The sequence below is a fragment of the Takifugu rubripes genome, chromosome 8 (genome assembly GCF_901000725.2).
Source record: "Takifugu rubripes chromosome 8, fTakRub1.2, whole genome shotgun sequence".
Lineage (NCBI taxonomy): Eukaryota > Metazoa > Chordata > Actinopteri > Tetraodontiformes > Tetraodontidae > Takifugu > Takifugu rubripes.
In genome coordinates, this window is record NC_042292.1 from 6,110,776 (window position 1) to 6,132,753 (window position 21,978).

General features: G+C 44.4%; 1 protein-coding gene across 4 annotated transcripts in view; it reads left to right on the forward strand.

Moving 5' to 3' along the window:
* xirp2a (xin actin binding repeat containing 2a) overlaps positions 1 to 21,608 on the forward strand; it is a 35,232-nt gene extending 13,624 nt beyond the window's left edge. For 3 of the 4 annotated variants that reach the window (XM_011606266.2, XM_029840494.1, XM_029840493.1), the window contains 9 exons: positions 71 to 173; positions 6,757 to 6,902; positions 9,420 to 9,557; positions 10,229 to 10,318; positions 10,531 to 10,600; positions 10,951 to 11,054; positions 11,391 to 20,451; positions 21,240 to 21,373; positions 21,467 to 21,608. In XM_011606266.2, coding sequence (XP_011604568.2) covers positions 71 to 173; positions 6,757 to 6,902; positions 9,420 to 9,557; positions 10,229 to 10,318; positions 10,531 to 10,600; positions 10,951 to 11,054; positions 11,391 to 20,451; positions 21,240 to 21,334 — 9,807 coding nt within the window. In that variant the 3' untranslated portion in view covers positions 21,335 to 21,373; positions 21,467 to 21,608. Of the gene's footprint in view, positions 1 to 70; positions 174 to 3,850; positions 4,019 to 6,756; positions 6,903 to 9,419; positions 9,558 to 10,228; positions 10,319 to 10,530; positions 10,601 to 10,950; positions 11,055 to 11,390; positions 20,452 to 21,239; positions 21,374 to 21,466 lie in introns of those variants that run through there. The other variant, XM_029840495.1, reaches the window with a different exon arrangement.
* The last annotated feature ends 370 nt before the right edge of the window (positions 21,609 to 21,978 follow it).

Consider the following 21,978-nt stretch of genomic DNA (forward strand, 5'->3'; position numbering starts at 1 on the left):
GTATTCTCCCCCTCTCCTGGGAATGAGCGCAGGTGTTTTCATTGATTCCTCTCTCGTTTCTCCTGACAAGGAAGTAACAGCCCTCCTGTCCAGAACAACGACGTCCAGCAGTCGCATCCAGGCCGATCCACCGGCAGATCCCACCATGGCCTTCTGTGTGGATACCACTTCCTGTGAGTATGTGGCTCTGTCGCCAGGCGGATCTGTCTTTCATGCAGCAACATTACAGCTAATCCCATCTGTTCTTTAAGATAATGATTTGACAGAAATGGGTTTGGAATACTAGATTGTTCATGGCCAGATAAGAGTGCCTCCATGGCAGGTTTTTAATGGGAAGTCAAAATCGGGTTCCCATTTGTGCGATAGCACTGAGGTGATGCTTCCAGTTTGTTTTCTAAGTGATCTAGATGGTAGAGATAAAGGTTATAGGGCAGGGTATACTTTTTAACTCCAGTCCAATAAACCCAGTAGTAATACTCTGACCTCTCTGGTGTATTGTATGTGCTTTAGGGCCTAATTGTATCGGAGCTTTTCTAAAGGTTGAAAGGAAATCATCTTTCTTAAGTGCAGCAGCAGCAAAAATGTTGCGTTAATTTGACCAGTCAAAGACAGATAGTCCCGGAGCTGGTCGGTAATGCAGACTTAGAATTTGATTTGAAAGGAAAGCAAGGACAATCTATTGTGGCTTTTATGGCATTAGGCGTAACAACATGTGTAGATAATGCACATGCTCACGGCACTATGCACGCACTGTGTATTTACAAGCTTTTGAAAGTCAAAATGGAAAATTATTAAAATCATTTAAGGGGGCAGAAGAAGCATTAAAGTGTCAAAAAATGAGGTTGCAAGCACACACACAGACAAACACTTCGTATGTGACTGTGTGCTGTCTCTTCTGTTACACATCTACATTTACCACTTCTTGCCAAACTGCTCTTGTTGCCCCAAGTGATCGACAGCCTCAGTCTTTGTTGACAAGCAAATGCTCCATAATCTACCGGGACACAGGACAGACACCACATTTGGGGGGGGGGCAGACGCTTTAAATGGATGCAAAGCTGTGGTCTAAATCTCCATGCTGCTGCTGTCTCCTTGTCTAATTGTTTCTTCTTATGTTCGATCAGAGTCACCACACACAGTCGGCACTTATGCTTGTGAGGACAGCACAGGAACACTTGGGCTTTTATTCTGTAGAGCTTGTGCCTATATATTTTTTGCACGAGTTGGAGATTGTTTAAACTTCACAGATGCTCCCGCATTTTCCTTTAAAAGAGTTAATCCCACCAGTTGGATTTACCACAGGAAGCAGCTGGATTTTAGGATGACAGTGATGACTCTGTAATACCCTCTGAAAACTTTTGGGTTTCCACCCAAAAGTATCAGTGGCCTCCTCCGGTATTATCAATGTGCGATTATTCTGCAACACAAGTGACTTTTAAGACCATTCCTATTTGCATAAATAGAAAATTGAAGTCGGGCCAAGATGTCTATTGATTGGAATCTGGCCAGGGGTGGCTCTGGGCGTGTCAACTCAATATCTGTACACAGTACAGGCTTGAGGGGTTCCTGAGGTCATTAACTTCCTGTTAAAGTTTGACCAGCCTTTACCTTGTCTTTTAAACACAGTGAAAGAATGAGACTTGGAAACAGACACAGGCAAAACAACCTTACAAAAATGAAAATTATGACCATTTTTTCCCAGCGTTTACCTTGTTGTTCCTGCCAAAGCGCTTTTGGAAACCATGCACAGTATCGACTCTTGGCAAAAAAGATGCAAATTAAAGGCGTATCTATCTATCTATCTATCTATCTATCTATCTATCTATCTATCTATCTATCTATCTATCTATCTATCTATCTGTCTGTCTGTCTGTCTGTCTGTCTGTCTGTCTGTCTGTCTGTCTGTCTGTCTGTCTGTCTGTCTGTCTGTCTGTCTGTCTCCGTCCGTCCGTCCGTCCCACCCTCTCTTCCTCCCTCTCATATATATATATGTATGTATATATATATGTATGTATGTGTGTGTGTTTGTGTGTGTTCTAAAAATAAGCCACACTGTGTTATTGTGGATTTTCTCATTTTATTAAGTGCCTGATTATAAAACAGCATATCACCATTAGTGCAGGCGTGTGTGTGTCGAAAATTGCATTTGACCTCAGAATAGAAAGACCCTATCTTATTGACTGGAAATTAAACCGCACGGGAATGTATCCACATGGTTTTCTCACAGTGAAATATGCATTTGTATTGATCAGAACACCTCGTTCCAGAGCAGATGTTCTATCTAGACCGACTGATATAGAACCTGGGAATTGAGTTTGTATACTGGCAGTTTGCTTACACAAATTAAACTAATGGAATTCGGGGCTCTATTTACAGAAAGTTGCCGTGAGCTAAAACTCGTGGGACGTGGTCTCGGCTCCGACTGTGTGTTCAGAACTTCATTGGGTATTCTAGAGGGGTATGTTTATTTTCCATGAGGAACAGGAAATCCATGTGCTCTTTCAGCGGGATTATCAGCTGAGAGCAGCTCCTCCACAAGTCTGATAACCACCTTTTTCTCTCGCCGATGCGCTGCCAGCTTTGCCTCGCGGGGTGGGCTGAACACCGAACACCAGGACGGTAAAACACACAAAGAATATGTTGAGCGCACAGATAAATTATTCCAGACTTTGTCAGGCCAGCTTCTCTCTTGTACTATCAAGTGTGGAGGTAGGTTGAGAGTGAGTGGATGAAAAAGCCTCAGGCTGATCAGCCACAAACAGGTCACAGGTTTGAAAGAGGACCTTTGCTATTGCTTCAGGCCAACCAGCCTTCAAGAAGTAAGCACAATGAGGAAAGAAAGGAATAAATGCATCTAATAAAACACACGATCCCCCCAGGATGGGAGGCCGAGCTTTCAACACATTTTTCTGCTAAAACACTTACTGATAAGCATTGATCATTGAAATAATTGAGCTCAGTATTCTGAGCATATGAAGCATTGTCAGCTGGGACTAATGGGTATATTAGTTTGACCCGGCCAAGTCAGTATTATTCCAATAATTTATTTTTATTGATTTTCTTTGGCATTTTCTGGAATAATGGTATTTATTTTCTGCTGAGAGGTTAATCTTTGGATCGATTGTAACTAACATGGAGTTATAATCAGCAGATTCTTTGTTTATCCCAGCATAGTGAAAGACCAAAGGTGATCTATTGGAACACTAGTGAGCGTCCTGGGAGTGAGACTCAACACCTTATGAATGATTTACTTAAGAATTCCCTAATTCAACATGAAGAGAATCTTCTTCCTTTTTTGTTTTTCCATCAAAAGGATCAATTTAATGCACATTTAAACACATTCAAAGATTCATTTACAGTTCTTTAGGATATTCCTGGATAATCTTTAGGGCTGGACCATTAAGCATTTGATGTTTAAAGTGCACCATAAATGACTGTTGCTTTGCAAACTAGGTACTTTTCATGGTGAGTAAGTCTAATGTCTGGATGGGACTACGCACGTCCTAAATATCAGATCACTCGTCTTTGGGCTAAATTCATGTATTCTGACCCTGACGTAAGGGTGTACAAATCTGTATTTTTGTCACCTATGCGGGAGCCTTCACACTGGGCTATTGACTGGAGAACTTGCTGGTGTTTTCCAGCTCACACTGTGTCCCCGACGGCATCCATAAGACTGCCGTGACATAAGGTTAAGGGCATGTTGACTACCTCCAAACTAAAAAAAGACCACCCTCATCCACCTAGCCCCCCCCACCCCCACCCCCCAAGTCCATCCTATTTTTTTTTTTAACCAAGGGGGACTTCTAAAATAAAATCAGCTGTCACTGGATGCCTGGGTCTCATTTAAGCTGCACTCTGCTGGAGCTGGTCTCCAGGCCACGCTGTCTGTGTCTGCCCCGGATTTGCTCATGTGAAGACCAGACACCAGATTAAATAGAATTCTCTCTGGATCCAAGGGACATTTTGCTTCTTTTGGATTATATTGTCACTTGTACAGCCTACACACTTACATAAGGTAAGTGATTTATGTGGACTATAGGCAGTTTAAGGCCGCATCTTGCATCAACATAAGCCTCAACGTCACCCCAGCGCTTCGAAAGTGTTTTTTTTGTGCTGAAGCGTTAAGTGGAAGGAGCCAGATTAGGAACGGTAGATGGCAGTTTAGCCGGTAATGAATAGGGTTGATGTGCCTCGGCTGTGCATATATGACAGCCCTTTGAAGCAAAGCTGTAGTGTGCTGAAAGATCAGGTGCAAAAATAAAATGAGCCGTGACATTATAGTGCGTGTTTTGCCATTCCACTAGGATTTGTGCATTGTCATAAAACATGCGTGAGCTCTTCCTGTTTCCTTCCAATTGACACAACCACCAGCAATCCGATCTAAAATAATCTCAAAGTATAGCAAATCAGGAGACAAAGCACTTAGCCTAGCATAACGAAGCGCCGGAGGGTAATCCAGTGTCAGTATAGCCTTACTTTGATAGATCTGACAGCTCAATTATCGTGGCCGTTTTGCTTTTGTCTGTCGGGAAGAAATTGCCCCGTATGGCTGACATTTCAATTAATGTAGCCCCATTTGGTGCCGCTGTCAAACCTTGCTAACCAAAAGCTTTGGTCGGTAAGTAATGAACAGAAAATTGGGTGTTAAAGGCTTGTGCTGAAAGAGGGTGTCACCTCTTTGATTATCAGATGGCCTTTGCCAGATACAGATTCTTGTGCATCCATTTAGCTTCGACCTGCAAAACTACACACTCACATTTGGAAATGACCCTTTCTGTTTTCATATTTGCCTGTGCGTCTTTTGCCCCATCACCCTACTCCACCCCTCAGCCGCCATTTGCCAGATTTCTGATCATTTTGGGGCAGACAGCAGTGGGGAGGTGTCGATGGCCCTCGGCTTGGCTTCATATAGCCTCCGTGACAGGCACAGCAGCAGTAAAATGGCCTGCTCCCTTGACATCTTGCAGTTTCTTTTCCATCACCCCCCCAACCGGTTTCATCACATGGTATTGAAGAGATATGGAGCTAAAAGGGAAAAAATATATATCTCTAGGCGCTCCTGTTTGCACGCCATAAAGCTGAAAATAGGCTGTAATAATTATAATGTGGTATCAAACTATAGCACAGGCTCTGGCTTTGTTATGTTCTCACACAATGAAACCATTTCAACGTTATTGTTAATGCTGATTAAACATCTGCTGGTGTCACGATTTGATTACTGGCATCGTCTCAAATGGTCTCATTTAAAGTTATTCATTGATTCGCCTCTTCGTTTTTGTTTTGTCCTTCCCTTTATTTCTATCGCCCCGACTTCCAGTCCATAAATCTCCCTGACACGGGGGAACATGACTTGGCAGAGAGACCGAGCCGGTTTATAAAAAGGATGGCTTTATTTTTTCCCCCAGTCAGTCCGTGTTACCTCATCCGCGTGTCATGGCGGCGTTGCATATGACATGCCTCTCTCAGAAGTCAGAGATATCTAAAGTGTTGCCCTCATCACTCTCAGCCATTAAAGCCCCGACATGTCTGGCTCTGCAGAGCAGGACAACAGCATTTCTCTTGGGTGATATATGAGAGCATTATTGTGTTTCTGTCATCACAGTACACCGCAGCCCAAGGTATAGGATATCTGACCTGTATCGCTGGCCCCATACAGTGGACAAAATTCAGTTTATTTTCAGATCCTGCTGTCTCCAGGACACTCTGCCTCTGCCTGAGGGGCTGGAGGTTAGTCTAACACGTCAGACATAGCACCGATCGAAAATTGGTGGGATTACAGACCACATCACACCAATGATTCAAATATAACTTCAAATTGTTAGAAAACAGACGGGTGTTTTGAGCCAGTGGAGCCATAGCTAAACTCTAAGTGGCCTCAGAAGTATGATGATGACGATGACCACCAATGCTTTTGCACCAAGGAAACGCTGACTGCACTTATATGTGTATTTACAAAGCAAATGCCATTATTTGAATCCACTCTAAAGTAGGAATTAAATTGACCCCCCAGCTCTATATCATACTAAATGTACATGACTCCGGGAAAAACACAACAATGAGTAGGATTTCAAAATGTCAAAAGGTCACAGTGTTAGCTCATAACAGCAGAAAATAATTTCTATTTAGGTTTCTCTTTCATCCCACGGTGTTGTTGCTCAGAGAGGGAAAACATGCCAGGAGCTGAAAGGTCCAGTGTGGGCGTGCGCTGAGCCTTAATGGATCCAGCTCTGTTTCTTAATCGTGCTTTGTAGTTCTGAAAAGTCAAATGCAAAATCAGTTTTCCCATTTAATTGGCTATCCACGGGGATGTGCCGAGCAGCGAGAATCGCGAAATAGTGCCTGTTGATTGATGAGAGTGCAGCTTCGGTTTCATGTCGATACTCGTTACAGATCATTTGCTTCCAGCCATTCCTTAGCGATTGTGCCAACTGTGCACAGAACTATGCAGATAACTTTAATAAAGTCAGGCTGGGATTACAAGGACTTTGATCTGGGGGGAAAAAAAATTAAACTGCAGCCTTCATATTTCAGACATGAAGGCACCATCTGGCATTTTCTGAATGAATATGGTGTCTGTTCATCATGATCATATTTCATTTAAGAAAACGTCAGAAAATCCATTTGGCTGAATCTGCCTAAAGCAGCTTGTTCGGGGGAGAAAACAACTTCCAAAAGCTAAAGGCTACGCGCTCACTAGCTATGATGCATCATAAGACCACTGACCCCTTAAAGGCTTATTTCTTATATTTGCAGCGGTCGGCAGTACAGGAAGATCAGGACGTCCCCAGGACTGGAGCGTTGACCACCAGCAGCCCGAGCCAGTGTCAGTGAAGGAGCGCTTGGCCATGTATCAGGCAGCAGTGAGCAAGAACGAGAGCAATAGTTCTACCTCTGCTACGGTGAGACGAGGCTTCCACATGGTTTTGATGGGAGATGCCATTTAAAGCGGGATGGTGGCCATTTGGGAAGTGCTTAGATTTAAAATATGGCATTAACAGTGTGGTGCTGCCAGTATTTATGATTTCATTTCTCCCTTCTAAACCTTTTCATTGTTTGGTTTTATCATCTCTCTATTTTGTTGTACAAGAAAACAGAAACAGTTCTATATCTGCGATGAGGCCATTTCCTCTGCACAACAAAAGCCAAAATCTGTTGGCTTCGATTCAGGTGGAAATAAGAAACATATCTGAATCCTTTTGATAGGTAACACTTGTAAAATAGTTTTAGCTTATTGCAACCATCATCTGGGCAGAAGATTCATAATAGCATGTCCATGCCGTCACTATCAGAAGGTGTTATCATGAGAACATCCATGTATAAGTAGTCAGTGTATAAAGAGTGTCGACCTCCCAGCCCAAAGAAGTGGCACTACACAGACTATGGATGATGAGAGCTTGTGGGAATACGTAGATGAGTTGTTGCTTCAGAGCACGTCAGAGAGAGACAAGCACTTGACCAAAGGCCTTCACATTTACCTCTTTGAGCGACAGACAACATCCACAGGCTTTTACACGGTATTCCACATTTTATTAAAAACAAAAATATGTGCACATAGATTTGTTAGCCAGACTCGGAGACCCAAGGCTTTAGTAGAATTTATGAGACCGAAGTTTATTTATCAACTCAGTAGTTCTACTCCAAAGCCCTGATTCTTTTCATGGAAATTATGCAGCTGCACCTATCAGCAAGTGAGTTTTATTCAGTTCTAAACCCTGATCTATGGTTGCATTGCATGATTAAAAACCTGAAGCCAGTTTAAGCCTAAAAATCTCAGCTTCATAGCTGTGGATGTGGGCAGTGACGAATAATAAATGTGGAACCCAAACGATACAGAAGAAATACAGACCTGATTAGAAATGCAAATATTCAGTAATGAATTAATAATATAATTACTAAAACAGATGAAAGTTTTTAATGTTGCAGCTGTTTCGGCTCAGTGCACTTTGGTAAAGCCTTGCCTTGGGCTCCTGGTTGCTTTACATAAATGGCTCAGTAACACATGCACACACACACACACTTATGTCTGAAGTAACAACCACAGAACAAACCAGTCAGTCTTAGTGTTTTTATTAATAATTTTGTGGTGCAAAGTTGTCCCCTTGCTGCAGGAGCCAGACTACAAACATCCTTGGCCCTGCTGAGAGTGTGGATGCCTGGTCAAGCGGCTGACAGCTGAATGTTTCATAGGGAAAGGGAGGTTTCTGCGGTGGTAGCGGTCGTGTGGTGGTGGTGGTGTGTGTGTGTGTGTGTGTGTGTGTGGGGGGGGGGGGGGGGTGGCCAGAGGGAGTCAGCTTAGGAATCTTGTTTTTCCTCTGTGTATATTTGCAGCTGTCGTCTGTACGTCCATGCTGGAGTGAGAGTGCTTGGCGATAGCTGTAGTCTTGATGGCCATCGCTCGTCCCTCCTCCTTTCGTCCAGCCACATTCAGTTGAACTGCATATTTCCAAAAATCGGTGAATCTTAAATCAAGCATGTTTAGCTTTCAATGCAAACCCCAATGAGGTCCCTCCTGTCAAATGTAGTTGACAAATCAAATCAGCAGTGTGTAAACCTGAAGAGAAAAGAATCCCTCAGCTCTGTATTGATTGCAATTATTAGTACAAAGTACTATATGTTTGTATCCTTAAGCATTATTGAAAGACGTTGGTGTCATAGCGGGTGGATGTTGTAGGATGAATTATTACCTCATTAATAACATAACGGTCGTCGACCTGAACTCCTCTGCAACACCTCACAAATTGTGCTGCATCAAAAATCATTTTTCAGTCTCGCAGACATACAGTATACTGTATAGGCTCCTGTATGTTTAACAAGGGAAGCAAGTAGAAATCCCAAAAGAAGATTACAGTATGAAATAGCATTAGTGGCTTTCATGGTAAGATCTCGCAGGATGAGTCCTGCATGCCTGAGGTGAATGCAGAAGGAATCCTTCTGTTCTTATTTTCTGCTTTTGTATTTCCCAGTTTTAAGCCATAAGTCTTGGTGCGGTTCAGCAAAATGCATCAGAAAGCTCTCTGTGGCAAATCTAAAGTGGCAAATCTGAAAGAATTCATTACCTATTGATGTTTTGCATTTTGTTCTTGGCCAACCGTAAAAAATAAATCTATCGGAACTGGGTGCCTGCCATGAAATGTCTTCCTGACATTCATACAAATAAGGTCCGTTGGTCTTTTTTCTCCTTAGATACATCGCGTTGACTTTTTTTAAAAAGCTATTATCTATTTATTACCTTCCCAATAACTAATACACCCAAAATACTTGATAAATGATTATGATGTAATCACAAATGTGCTTTTTTATGGAATCATCCTGTTTTTGGAGGATTGAAACATTAGCAATCAGTTTGAGCCAGACGATTAACTGAGGTCAGAGGTTTTGTGTTGGCAAATGTCATGTGATCTGTTCTCTGCTCGTAGATGATGGATGAGTCAGAGGCGTGTTCACTGCCTGGAGGCCTGGCTAGTGTGAAGAGACAGTTTGAAAACCAGGAGTTTGCCTCGTCCTCATCTCATTCCAGCGTCTCCCAGTTGCAATTCGAGCAGAGATCCTTCCAGGTGAGAACCACAGGGCCTCGCATCTGCTAAAAAGTGATTTGAAAACATCTTCCTCATCAGCAAATCTTTGACTCGAGGCATTCGCGTGGGTCAATCCAAAGAGGGCACGATGAATGTTGCACTGTCATCCAGAGCGTGAACAAAATGCCAGAATGAGTTAAGGGTCCAGGATGGGGCAGGGACTCAGCAACGGAAGGTCAGCGCTGGCCTGCCATGAATTCTTCGCCTCTGCTCATTCAGGCGGAGTGGATTCATTGGGTGCACAAGGGCCCTGCTGAATACTAAATTTTACATGGAGATTTGAGAGGGGAAGTTGATGTCACATCAGGTCCAGCAGTGCTGATTTTACATTAAAAAAGCTTATACATTATAAAATACATTGCTCTGCTATAAAGACTGGACACTTACAGCCTGCTTCATATCTTTCATGATGGTGAGTATTGAAAAAGGCTCAGATATTACTGCATCCAATTTTGGGCTTTCTTTTTGGGCTGTTTTGTGTATAGCATTTTTGTCTTCAGCTCTGAAATTTTGGCTGGATCTCAGAATCAATATCGAAAACAGCAGCTCTGCCAGAAAGAGACATTTGTTTGGAAACATGTCAGGGTTTCATTTCACCCTTTGAGATAAGATTTTCTCACTGCCCACAATCATTTCTCTGTGTTCGTCAGGAGAAGAGGAGCTCCTCTTCACAGGTGACGGTGAGAAGTTGTGCCAGAGATGCTGTCCCCACCACAGCGCTCTTTCACGACCAACAAGAGGTACCGGCTCTTCCAGTCACTGCGGGTCTTCATCAGTATGGTGTCATCTTGCTAATGAACGTCATCTCAAATCTCCAGTTTTCATGCACATAATGTGCCCTATATAGGAAATTAGCCTCATGCTAGGTCTTAACTTTTGCACTGATTGAAAACAGTTGGAAACTGTACTGCAATTGCCAGTGAAATAATGGGTTTCTACTGTCTACTAACAGATGATCCAAGATGAACGAGTACATCATAACAATGTGGCCGCCACTTACGGGAACCATTGCAATGAAACAGGTAATTCCGCTCGTTCCTTTTATATTGTAATTTGCTCACTTTATCACAGTCCTCTTATGTTCCGTATATTAATGATTATTTTAACGACTGATGAATAAAGGATGAGCTATGGAAATGACTTCAGATGATTTCCTCTTCTATGCACAGTAACAGATCTAGTCAGGGAAATGTCAGGAAGGTAAAATCTCAGATAATGGAAAGTGGGCAATCACTGCTGCGTGGTTTGCGAAAATGAAAACTACTCAGATTTTTTTTTTTTAATGAAATGATTTATTTCCCTCTGCAATCCCCCTGAGCTTCCTCACTGTGAATGACTTAATGAGGCAGCCTTGTTTTTGTGTCTAATTCAGTTATGCTCGTTGGAGGAGAGGACCTACCAAATGTCTCTGCTCAGGCTTTGAAGCAGCAATATGAGAAAACGATTGAGGAAGCTGCATCAGCCAAGGAAATCAAGGTAATAATGCTGTCTGGGAAACTAGATGCTAGTTTGGGTTTTTTAGATGGTGAGGACACATCATGATGGCATTAAATGCAAAATGCAAATGCAGCAGGTGGACCAAGAATAAACTGGTTTGGTTTTTCCAGGGTGAAAAAGAAAATGGCAGATTGAAACAGAACTCATATGTGCCAGACTGCTCTTAATGACAGCATCTGAGCTGGAATCTAACTTGTAATTAGAAAATCATCCTGGTTTGACAGAAAATGTGTTCATAATTATATAATTAACTTTGTTAATCCCCCCCCCCATTTTATCAATGTGAAATTAACCTAAATTGCTTACAAACCTTAGGTTGATTTGGATTTCGACCAGTTTCAATGGGTTCCATTGAACACCTCAAAATCTTCAGTCACAAACTATGAAACTTCTGCTGCCTCAAAGACAACCATGGCCTCCTCATTTACATCTGGATCAGCAGCGGCTCATGAAGAGGTAGAACATTTCCCACCCCCACCTGCACACGTATTGCAGGAGACTCTGCAATCCAGTGCTTCTAGGTCCCAGGAACCAGCCTCTCAGCACAGGCAAGCAATTAATAGGGAGCAGCACTTTAAAAGCAAGGGTAAGGCTGAACTAAAGCGCCTCTACAAACATATTCATCCAGAGGTCCGCAAGAATCTGGAAGCCGATTACCTGAGTGAGCTCGGCGAAGCAGAAATGGAATGCGAGGAAATGGGGGACGTTCAGCAGGCTTGTTACATGTTTGAAAACGATTGCAATAGTCCATGTTCGAGTCCTGACAGAGACTCTGTGGAATGGGAGGAAATTCTCAAAGGTGAAGTTCAGTCTGTGCGCTGGATGTTTGAAAACAAGCCTCTGGATACAATCAAGGATGAAAGTCCAGATGAGAGCGAGGGGAAGAGCATTGCACATCAGGAAATCATCGCTGGTAAAGATGTGAAGTACACAGCGTGGATCTTTGAAACTCAGCCTATGGATGCCCTGGGGACGGACACGGCTGGCGAGGCCGAGGAGTCGCAAAAGTCAGCTGCTATGGCCAGAGGAGATGTGCGCACCGCAACGTGGCTTTTTGAAACACAGCCACTTGATTGTCTGAATAAGATCTATCATGAGGACGAGCAGGAAGCAGATGTTGTTGTCACCCGAGACATTGCCGGTGGAGATGTGAAGACCGCTAGATACCTCTTTGAAACCCAGCATCTGGATTCTTTAGGCAAAACTGAAACAATCAAGGAGAGCCACTTTCTGAACCTGAAGTCTGAGCTTGAGGAAATCAAGGGGGACGTGAAAACCACCACGCGCAAGTTTGAGACACAGCCAATGTGTGTGATCAGGGGTGACTCAGGAGAGATGTTGGAGGTCACCACTGTCCGCAGGGAAGAGACTGAGAAGGGAGACGTTAAGACATCGCGCTGGATGTTTGAAACACAGCCCCTTGATATGATAAACAAAGACCCTGCAAAGGTAAAACTTATATGTGGGATTTCAATGGAGGACAGCGTCGAATGTGGCGTAAACAGAGGTACGTGGCTTTTTGAGACAAAGACTCTTGACACGATCAATGATGAGGAGTGGGAGAGTTCCAGGAAACAAAAGGAAGAGATAATTGGTGCCGATGTGAAGAAGCACTGTCAGGTATTTGAGACGCAGCCTATGGATACTTTGAAGGACAATGCCAACGCGAGGCCTGTAACTACAGAGGAGATTGTAGGGGGGGATGTTCGATCAGCAAAACATTTGTTTGAATCTGCACCTGCGGAAAACCTGAAAGACCTTTTAGAAGTGGGAAAGCTCAAGAAAATGGTGACATCTGAAGAAGAAAAGGGTGATGTGAGGCATCAAAAATGGGTATTTGAAAGCCAGCCACTTGAGAATATACGGGAGGAGAAGAAAGAGATCATCAGGACTGTGAATGTCGAAGCTCTGGACAAAGGAGATGTGACCAATTATAAAGAAAGGTTTGAAGGTATGGATTTAAGCAAGTGCGAAGGAACACAAAGAATCCATGTTGAAGGTGTCACGAGTGGTTCTGTCAAATCCAACAGAGAGCTTTTTGAATCCACCCCGATGTACGCTATGCAGGACAGCTCTGGCCGTTACCATGAGTTAAAGACAGTGAGGCGTGAGGAGATTGTGAAGGGAGATGTGCACAGTTGCAGATGGATGTTTGAAACTCGTCCCATTGATGAGTTTGATGAAAGCATCGATAAATTCCAAATCATAAAAGGAATATCTAAGCAGGAAGTCCAGTCGGGGGACGTCAAAACTGCAAAGTGGTTGTTTGAAACACAACAGCTGGATGCTATTAAATATTTTAATAATTTTGAGGATGAAGAACATGAAATTAAGGAAGGCACTGAAATTGAGAAAGGGGATGTGAAGACTTGTAGGTGGCTATTTGAGACCCGCCCATTGGATGGGTTGTATGACAAGGTGGAAAAGAATGAGGCTGACATCGAGGAAGTGGCAAAAGGTGACGTCAAAACCTGCACCTGGCTCTTTGAGACGCAAACACTCGACAACATACGGGATCATACAGAGTCTGAGACCATCCTCAAAACCTGCACTGTAAAGGAGGAAGATATCCAAGGGAAAGATGTGAGACTGGCTCGCTTTCTGTTTGAGACAGAGAATCTTGAAAACATTACGGGCGAGGACAGCAGTTCCTTTAGGAAGGTTACGGAAATTAATATCCAGTCGGGCGACGTTTCTAGGATGAAGTACATCTTTGAGAATCGCTCCTCTGATATCATGAGCTCCACTTCTGAGGAAACGATGCAACGATTAAAGCTGCAGCAGGCGGAGGACATCCAGAGGGGAAACGTGGTCAACTGCACCTGGATGTTTGAGAATCAGCCAATGGATGAAATCCGGGAAGAGGCGAGGGATGTTCGCACCGTCACCGACGTACAAGGGGGCGACGTCGACAAAGGCCGCTTCATTTTTGAGACATATTCACTGGATCAGATTAAAGAGGAATCCTCTGATATGTCTAAACTCACCAGTATATTTAGGGATGAGAGAGAGAAAGGAGACGTGAAAAACTATACGATGATGTTTGAAAATCAGCCGCTGTATGCCATCAGGGACAAAGAAGGCCACTACCATGAAGTAACTACGGTTACCAAGGAGGAAATAATGAGAGGAGATGTGGTGGGGGCCCGGTGGCTGTTTGAGACCAAACCGCTGGATTCAATCAGAGATTCAGAGGAGGTTTATGTAATTAATTCTGTGACTGAGGAAGGCATAAATAAAGGAGACGTCAGCTCTGCAAGGTGGAAGTTTGAAACGCAACCACTCGACGAAATTACAGATGAAATCAAAGTCAGATCAAAAACGGTCGCAGACATCCAGGGTGGTGACGTGAAGTCCAACAAAGAGCGTTTTGAGAGTGACGAAATGTCTCAAAAGTACATTAGAACTGTAAGTGTGAGCGAAATCCATAAAGGAGACGTAAGATCTGCCACTTGGATGTTTGAAACCCGCACAATTGACGAGATCCATGGCAAAGGAGTGGAGTATGATGGCATGGAGACAGTGACAAAAGAAGAGGTAATGAAAGGGGATGTCAAACAGTCTGTGTGGCTCTTTGAGAAGCAGCCCCTTGACAGTATCAAAGACAGTGATGGCACAGAAATCGTCGTCACAAAAGAGGAAATCCCACAGGCCGACGTTAAGACAACAACGTGGCTATTTGAAACTACTCCTTTCCACGATTTCAATGAGACCAAGGCGGAACAGAAAGAAATAATTGGCAAAAGCATCAAAGAGACACTTGAGGAGCTTTACTGTCAGAAAATGGTCGACTCACAGGGCATCCTAATTGAGGCCGATGAGATCGGCGATGTTCGCATGGCAAAGTATAAACTAATGAACCAGGAGGCTCCGCAAATCCAGAAAGAAGAGATTATTAGAGGAGATCTGAGCAACATAATGATGAACCTCCTGACCCGCAGGGAGATCTCTGAAAAGGGGATAACTATTGACAAGGAGGAGCGGGGGAACGTCAACAATACAGTGAAGCAACTTCTCAACCAGGAAAGGGGGATCAATATAGAGAAAGAGGAAATTATTGCCGGTGACATTCAAGAGGCCATAAGTAGTCTTCTCAGGAACGAGGGTTCCTCCAAGCATGGCATTTTAATTCAAGAGGATGAGAAAGGAGACGTTAAAATGACTGTCTATTCACTTTTAAATAAAGGAGAGACCACTTGCGTGGAAAAGGAGGATATCATTCACGGCAATGTCAGCAGAACACTGCACCGTCTGCTATCCAGCACAGCGGAAGATGAATGTAAAAAAATAAGGGTGGGAGACATGGAAAGGGGTAACGTCAGCTTTTATTCGACGTGCATTGAGTCTGGAGCTTTGGATTACTTGAAGCAGCTTCAGTGTGAACCCGATGAGTCCCAGGAAAAGGTGGAAAAGGAGTGCATTATTGGCGGTGATATAGAAGGGACTAAAATATTGCTGCGGAAGAATCAGCAGGAGATTGGTCGCACCGTAGCAGAGGATGACATTGTTCCTGGTGATGTACACAACACTGTCAAAGTCTTTATAACTGAGCCTGCTGTTACCTACAAAAACTTAGAGAAACAGGATATTGTTAAAGGTGACCTATGTGCAGCCCTGGATTCACTGACCCAAGCTATCAACCAGAAAGTAGTAATAGAGAAAGAGCAGGTGGTGAAAGGAGACATACCGAGCACTTTGAAGTGTCTGGAAGAGGCTCAACATCAGGCCAAAGAAATGGAAAAGCCAGAAATTGTCAGGGGAGACATCAGAGGTGCTCTTCAGTCACTAGAGAAATCTGTGAGCAGCAGTGTGGAAGCTACTATTGAGGATTTAGTGGCAGGCGATGTCAAAGGGACACTGAAATCCCTTGAGGAGGCAAAGAAAGTTGTGAAAGAGGTTGAAAAAGAGGACATAGTCAAAGGTGATATCCTCACTGCCATGCAAAGTTTACATGAGCTATCTAGCGAGAAAAAGCTGTATCAACATCAAGTTAGCGAACAAGGGGATGTTAAAGGCACCATCCAGCTCCTGTTAGAACCAACCACAACAGACGGGGGGGAAACAACACAAGTGGAAAAAGAGGAAGTAGTTAAAGGCGATGTTCAAGGGGCCATAAAATGCCTAATGCAAAGAAAACAGCACTCAAATCCAAAACGCATGCATCCCCCAAAGAAAGCAAAAGTGCCTGTGAGAAATCCATCAACTGTAAAGCAAGTGGGGCATGAATACTTACATGAAGCAAAGAGTGAGAGTGTGGCAGGCAATCCAGCCCCCGCTGTGAAAAACCTTTCTCAGAGCAGTGAGTCACACGAGCACACGCAGAGGCACAACGAAAGGAAATCGGTGAAAACACAAGTAACAACCCAAGAGGATTGCGCTGTCACTATAGCCAAAGCACACAATACAACTGGGGTTTCACAAAAAAAGAGCATAAAAGAAGAGCAACTGAAAGCACCACCTCCACAGAAAATTCAAGTTGCTAAACGCATCGCGGGAAAAAATAAGCCAATTCCCATCCACGATCAAATGCAGTCTAAAAGCACTGATGGGAATTTGGTTCAAGAGGTTCAAAATACATCACAGATGAATATTTCAAACAAGCAAATATGCGAGACAAAGACAGTGAAGCAGGTGCAGACGACAGTGATTGAGAAAAGTGTCAGGCATAAGGAAAATGTCACGGTGTCAGAGCAAATGTCTCAAAAACACACAGAAAAGAAAGCTTTCACTCAAAAACAAAGTTTCAAAAATATGAAGAGCGAGTACCGTAATCTTGATATGATGAGGAAAGGTGTGATTACAGAGCCAAAGCCAGAGATTAATTTCCCCCCGCCTCCATCTTCACCACCTCCGCCCTCTGAGTCCGAGCTCTCCCTCCCTCCACCACCACCGCCCATGCTCGAGAGCCCAACGTCCTCTCAGCCTTCTACTATGAGGCAGGACATCGACCTGCCCCCTCCGCCACCTCCTCTTCCCATGGAGGGTGAGGTAGAATTCTTCCCACCACCACCTCCTACACTGTCTGAAGATTTTCTCCCTCCGCCTCCCTCACAGCAAGAACTTAATGCAATGCCTCGACTCACTCCTACAAAGCCCGCCAGTAGGCCTTTATTTAAAGTGCCTCAACCACCGGAGACACAGAAGCAGCCTGTGCACTGCACACCCAAATGGCAGAGAAAGCAGCCAACTCCTGCACTGTCACAGCTCCGCTCTGATCAGGCATCTACCACATCAACAGTCTGCAAAAAGGAAACTAAAGTTGAAGAGAAAAAGGAGTCAGTACAGCAGATTGAAACCGTAAATCAAACCGAATCTGAGGTTGTGACGAAAAACACCCCAGTTGCAAAACCAGTGCAGGGGAAAAGCCCAAAACCTCCCAAAAAAGTATTTGTGCCTCCCATAAAACTTCCCCCAACTCCCGAACCGGTACCTGCATCAAAGCCGAGACCGTACGCGTGCAAATTTAAAACACCCCTCATGCTGGCAGAGGAAAGGTACCGCCAGCAGAAAATGGAGAAAGAAAAAACAGAAACAAGCACTGTCACAACTCCCATTTCCCCTCCAATTAATATACTTCCCTGCGCTGCAAGTGCTGATCTTTGTGCAGCACAGAACACAGAGAAAGATGTGGTCACTGAAGTGACAAAAGCTGCAATGGAAGAAACAAAAACAGTTTCCAGAGGGGCTATATCAGCTCAAGAAATGCTTACAAAGAAAGCTGCCTCCCAGATCCCTATGAGCAAGCCTTTAACTGCACCGGCAAATAAGAAATCAGTCCCCGCATCTTCCAGTGTGTCTGTAGATAAAAAGCATATTTCAAGCGAGCAATCCTGTGAAAAAACGCTGACCTCAGCCGATGTCAAAAAGTGTCAGACTACACCAGAGAATCAGCCTGTGCTTTCCCCCCATTATGAGGTTTCAAACAACGATGTGCACTCCAGCTCAAGTGTTGTCACTTCCTCAGTCTCAGAACAGCAGCGGTTTATTAAGAAATCTAGCACAAAGTCCATCACTGCTGCACAGAGCACCGTCCTGGAAAATGGGCTGTTTCAGAGCCAGGCACAGAAATCTGAAGACACACAGAACACAAACCTGCCCCTCACACACCAGGGAAAAATCAGTTCCTCCCAGTCCCAACCCAGTAAAATTCCCAAAGTAACTCCAAGCTTTAAGGTCAAAACCTTCAAGGTGCCAACTGAAAAAAAGGAAGATAAATGTGGCATTTTGGGACAAAAGGAATCAGTGAAGAGTTTAATACATTTACAGCAAGGGAAATGCAGTGTGACACAGAGAACTGACACAAAGGTGAATGTGGAGAACAGTCAGGTGACATCAGCGAGTGCCGAGTTGAAACCTGAAATGAAACTAAACAAGAAAAGTCAGATGACACTTCCCATAAAAGAAGCTGAGTTGGAACTTCACGTGAAAAAGGGAATGCAGGTGTCCAAGAATGAGACCAAGGCAAACCCGTCACCATCCGTTACCGCTTTAATTCCTAAGATGGCAAAGATAACAAATGCAGCAGCTCATCAAGGACACAGCCATGTATCTGTCTCTCACAGCCAGCAGAGCATGAAGACGGAACACAAGGAGGTGGCGGTGACTGAGAGAGTGGTGCAGCAGGAACATCAGCGGCAGGAAGCTGTGCAGATGCACACGCGGCAAATAACGCTACAAGCAGCAGAATCAAACAAAATGCAAATAAAGGCAGCAAAGTCCAAAGATGGGCCTAAGGAAATGTCTCTGAAAGGAAAGGGGAAAATTGTCCGTAAAGACAGGGTTAATTCAGAAGAAATCACAGATTTAGAGAAATATAACGTGATACAGAATCTGCTCAAACACATTGAAGAGCTCGAGGGCACGCCAGGCAAAGTAGACCCCAGCACTGTCATGATGATTATAACTCAAATCCCTGACTGGGTGATGGGCCTGGAGGAAAAAAAGAACTTAAGTGAAATTGCTAAAAAGCAAAGTAATAAAAAGCTGAAAGAAATGATGGGCTATGTGAAAAGAATCGTGCAGGCGAAGCTTCCAGTTTTAGCTGACAACCTGACGGCCATGGAAAATCAGGAAACGGAACAGGAAAAACCACTGCCACCCCCACCAGCTCCTCTAACCCTGGAAAAGAAAGTTCTCAGTGGAGCGACACTATCAAAGAGCAGCATTGGATCCTCTAAAACTGAAATAAAGGTCTTGGAGGAGAAACAGTCCCTTCAGCAGTGCAGAGTGCACCAGCAGGCGGATCCAACAGTGTCCTCCCCGTTAATGAGCATTCGCTCTCCGTCACCCACTTTTATCAGCATCGAGTCGAGGAAAGTGGACTCACCGGTCCGGTCGACTCCGCCACCCTACAAATCAGTTGGGACGCCTCCTCCTCGTAAATCATTCACGCCCACGCCCTCCTTCAGCAGAGCCACCCCTTCTCCCACCCTCAGCCGATCAGAGAAGCCGATGAAACCGAAAGATAGCGCTGCAAATGTCAGCCACGGTGTGACTCCTCCACCTCCCGTGGTGGTTCTGGAGCCTTTTGTAGCAGACACAGAGCAGTCAATGACATTCGGCCACAGGGAGACTCACGCAGAAGAAAATGAGCAAGAACGGACCGATGTTTCAGAAATGGTGGACTCCATGGCCACCGTGAAGGACAAAAAGTCTTTCTTTGAGGAGGCACAAAAGGCTGAGGTCAACAAGGTGTACATCCGAAAGGACCCCATTGATATTCCCGAGCGTTTGGCGCCTGACATTGAGGAAGGAAATGTGCCGATAGACCTTCTAAAAGAGGACCTCCCCAGAGTTGACTTGTCTAAGCTGGTTAATCGGTTTGAATCCCCACAGCCTCAAGTCTACACCAGAAAAGAGCCTATTGTGATTTCAGAGAGGCTGGGAAGTGACACAGAAGATGCAGAGACCAACCCGCAAACTCCCAGAACAGAAGACGTCCCGATGTTCACAGTTAAAGCAATAAAGGATGTATTTGAGACGGGTGAGCACAGCTCCCAGGCAGCTAGAGACCTTAGAGAACAGATAGAGAGAAGAGAATCCGAGTCCGTATATTCCGAGCCGGCCGGTCACTCTGAAACAACAGCGGTCAACGAGCATTTCTGCAGCATCGACGATTTCGGAAACATCACGAGGGGGGCGAGGAATGCGGTGCATTCGGGGACCTCCCTGACCCACGTTAACCCTCCGTCCTATGCTGATGTGGTGAGGGGCAACGTGGAAGCCGTGCCTGCAGATGCCTCCACCGAGGAACTGTTGAGAAACTTCCAGCAGTCGTGGGCACAGAGCCAAGGAGTTTTCCAGAACCTAGGCTTCAGCGTCACGGAGCAGCGGACTTCACAGATCCTAACACATCAACAGGAGACTGTTGTGACGGGTAACCGAGCTGCACGGCATGAGGATACTAAACAGATGAGATGGTGTGTTTGACGTGCTTTGTGTATTTGAAGACACCAGCTGCCTCTTGTGGAAAGAAAAGCATTAACACTGTTTATTCATGTCCGGATACCTACAGTTGCACTAAACTGGCAATGATGTTAACATGTTCATGGATTCTTGCTGTTTGTGTGATACTCATGCGGCGTGGCAAAAAGTTGAATGGCCCTGAATGTCAACAGACCGCTGACAGCTGTAGCTTAGCCAAAATGTTCTCGTTTTTCTAGTGTCAGCCTGTAAATAATGTTGATGTTTTCGTTTGGTGTGTTGGTCTGTTGCTCCGCCCTCCGCCAATCATCAAGTCAGTGGTGTCTCGGCATCCGGGTTGCCAGTTCACATGTGTTTGCAAACACAAATGAGATCACAAAGGACAAATGTCTGACGTTACGAGACCTAAAAGAGAAATTACCGGTAGTAGCAAATTGAGAAATAACAATGCTTACTTGTCGTTGCCATTTCAGATGTTTCCTTAAATCGCTGATACGATTGTTCCGAGTTTGCACAGAAAGGTTTTTTCTATCACACACTGCATAACACGACTAATCATTTGTGTTGTTAGTTGCGATTGGTCATTTTCTAATCAAGTTATCTGGAAGGAACCATGTGATTTTGAGTCTTAGACCAAATCTCAATTGTTCCAAGTAGCACTGTTCAGGGAATTTAGAAAGGATTTCTTAGCCCGTTCCAGACCAGCAATGTAAATTGTGGCTTGCTATTTTTATCTTTCAGAGAATTCGAGTTCCAGAGTCCGAACTGTGCAGGGCATGTCGGAAGAGGGTCTACCCCATGGAGTCGCTGATTGCAGACAAACAAAGCTTCCATAAAAGCTGCTTCCGCTGCGAACACTGCAGAGGCAAGCTAAGGTGAAGCTTTACTGGTTTACAGAGCGTCAGCATTTTTTTCCCGCGCTTTTTCTTAGCACAAATTAAGCTTTTTTGTTTCCTTTTTTGAAACAGCCTTGGCAACTATGCCTCTCTCCATGGACGGATGTACTGCAAGCCACACTATAAGCAACTATTCAAGTCCAAAGGAAATTATGATGAAGCATTTGGACAGAAGCCACACAAAGAACAATGGGGTAATAAAAATTCATCTGAAAAGACACAAGTCAAATCATTTGAAAAGAAAGTCACAGATTCCAGTTATTCCAGTGTCGCTCGGAGTACATTACCATCTCCAGATAAGGACATAAACAAATCTGTGGATGACAACAGAAAGCCCTGTAGCAAGATTTCCATTGTGTGGCCTCCTCAGTCGGATTCCCCAAAGAAATCTTTCACTATTGAAGAGGAGCTGAAGGTGGTTAAGCCATCATGGCCCCCTATAGAGGGCTTAGCCGACGAAAGCGAATCCCTAAACCAACCTGTGAAACCTCCAATAAAGGGTGCTGACATCCCTGTTGCACAAGCGCAAAACAGACTGCAGGAGGCTCATGAAGCACACCAGAATGCACGTTTAACAGAGACGG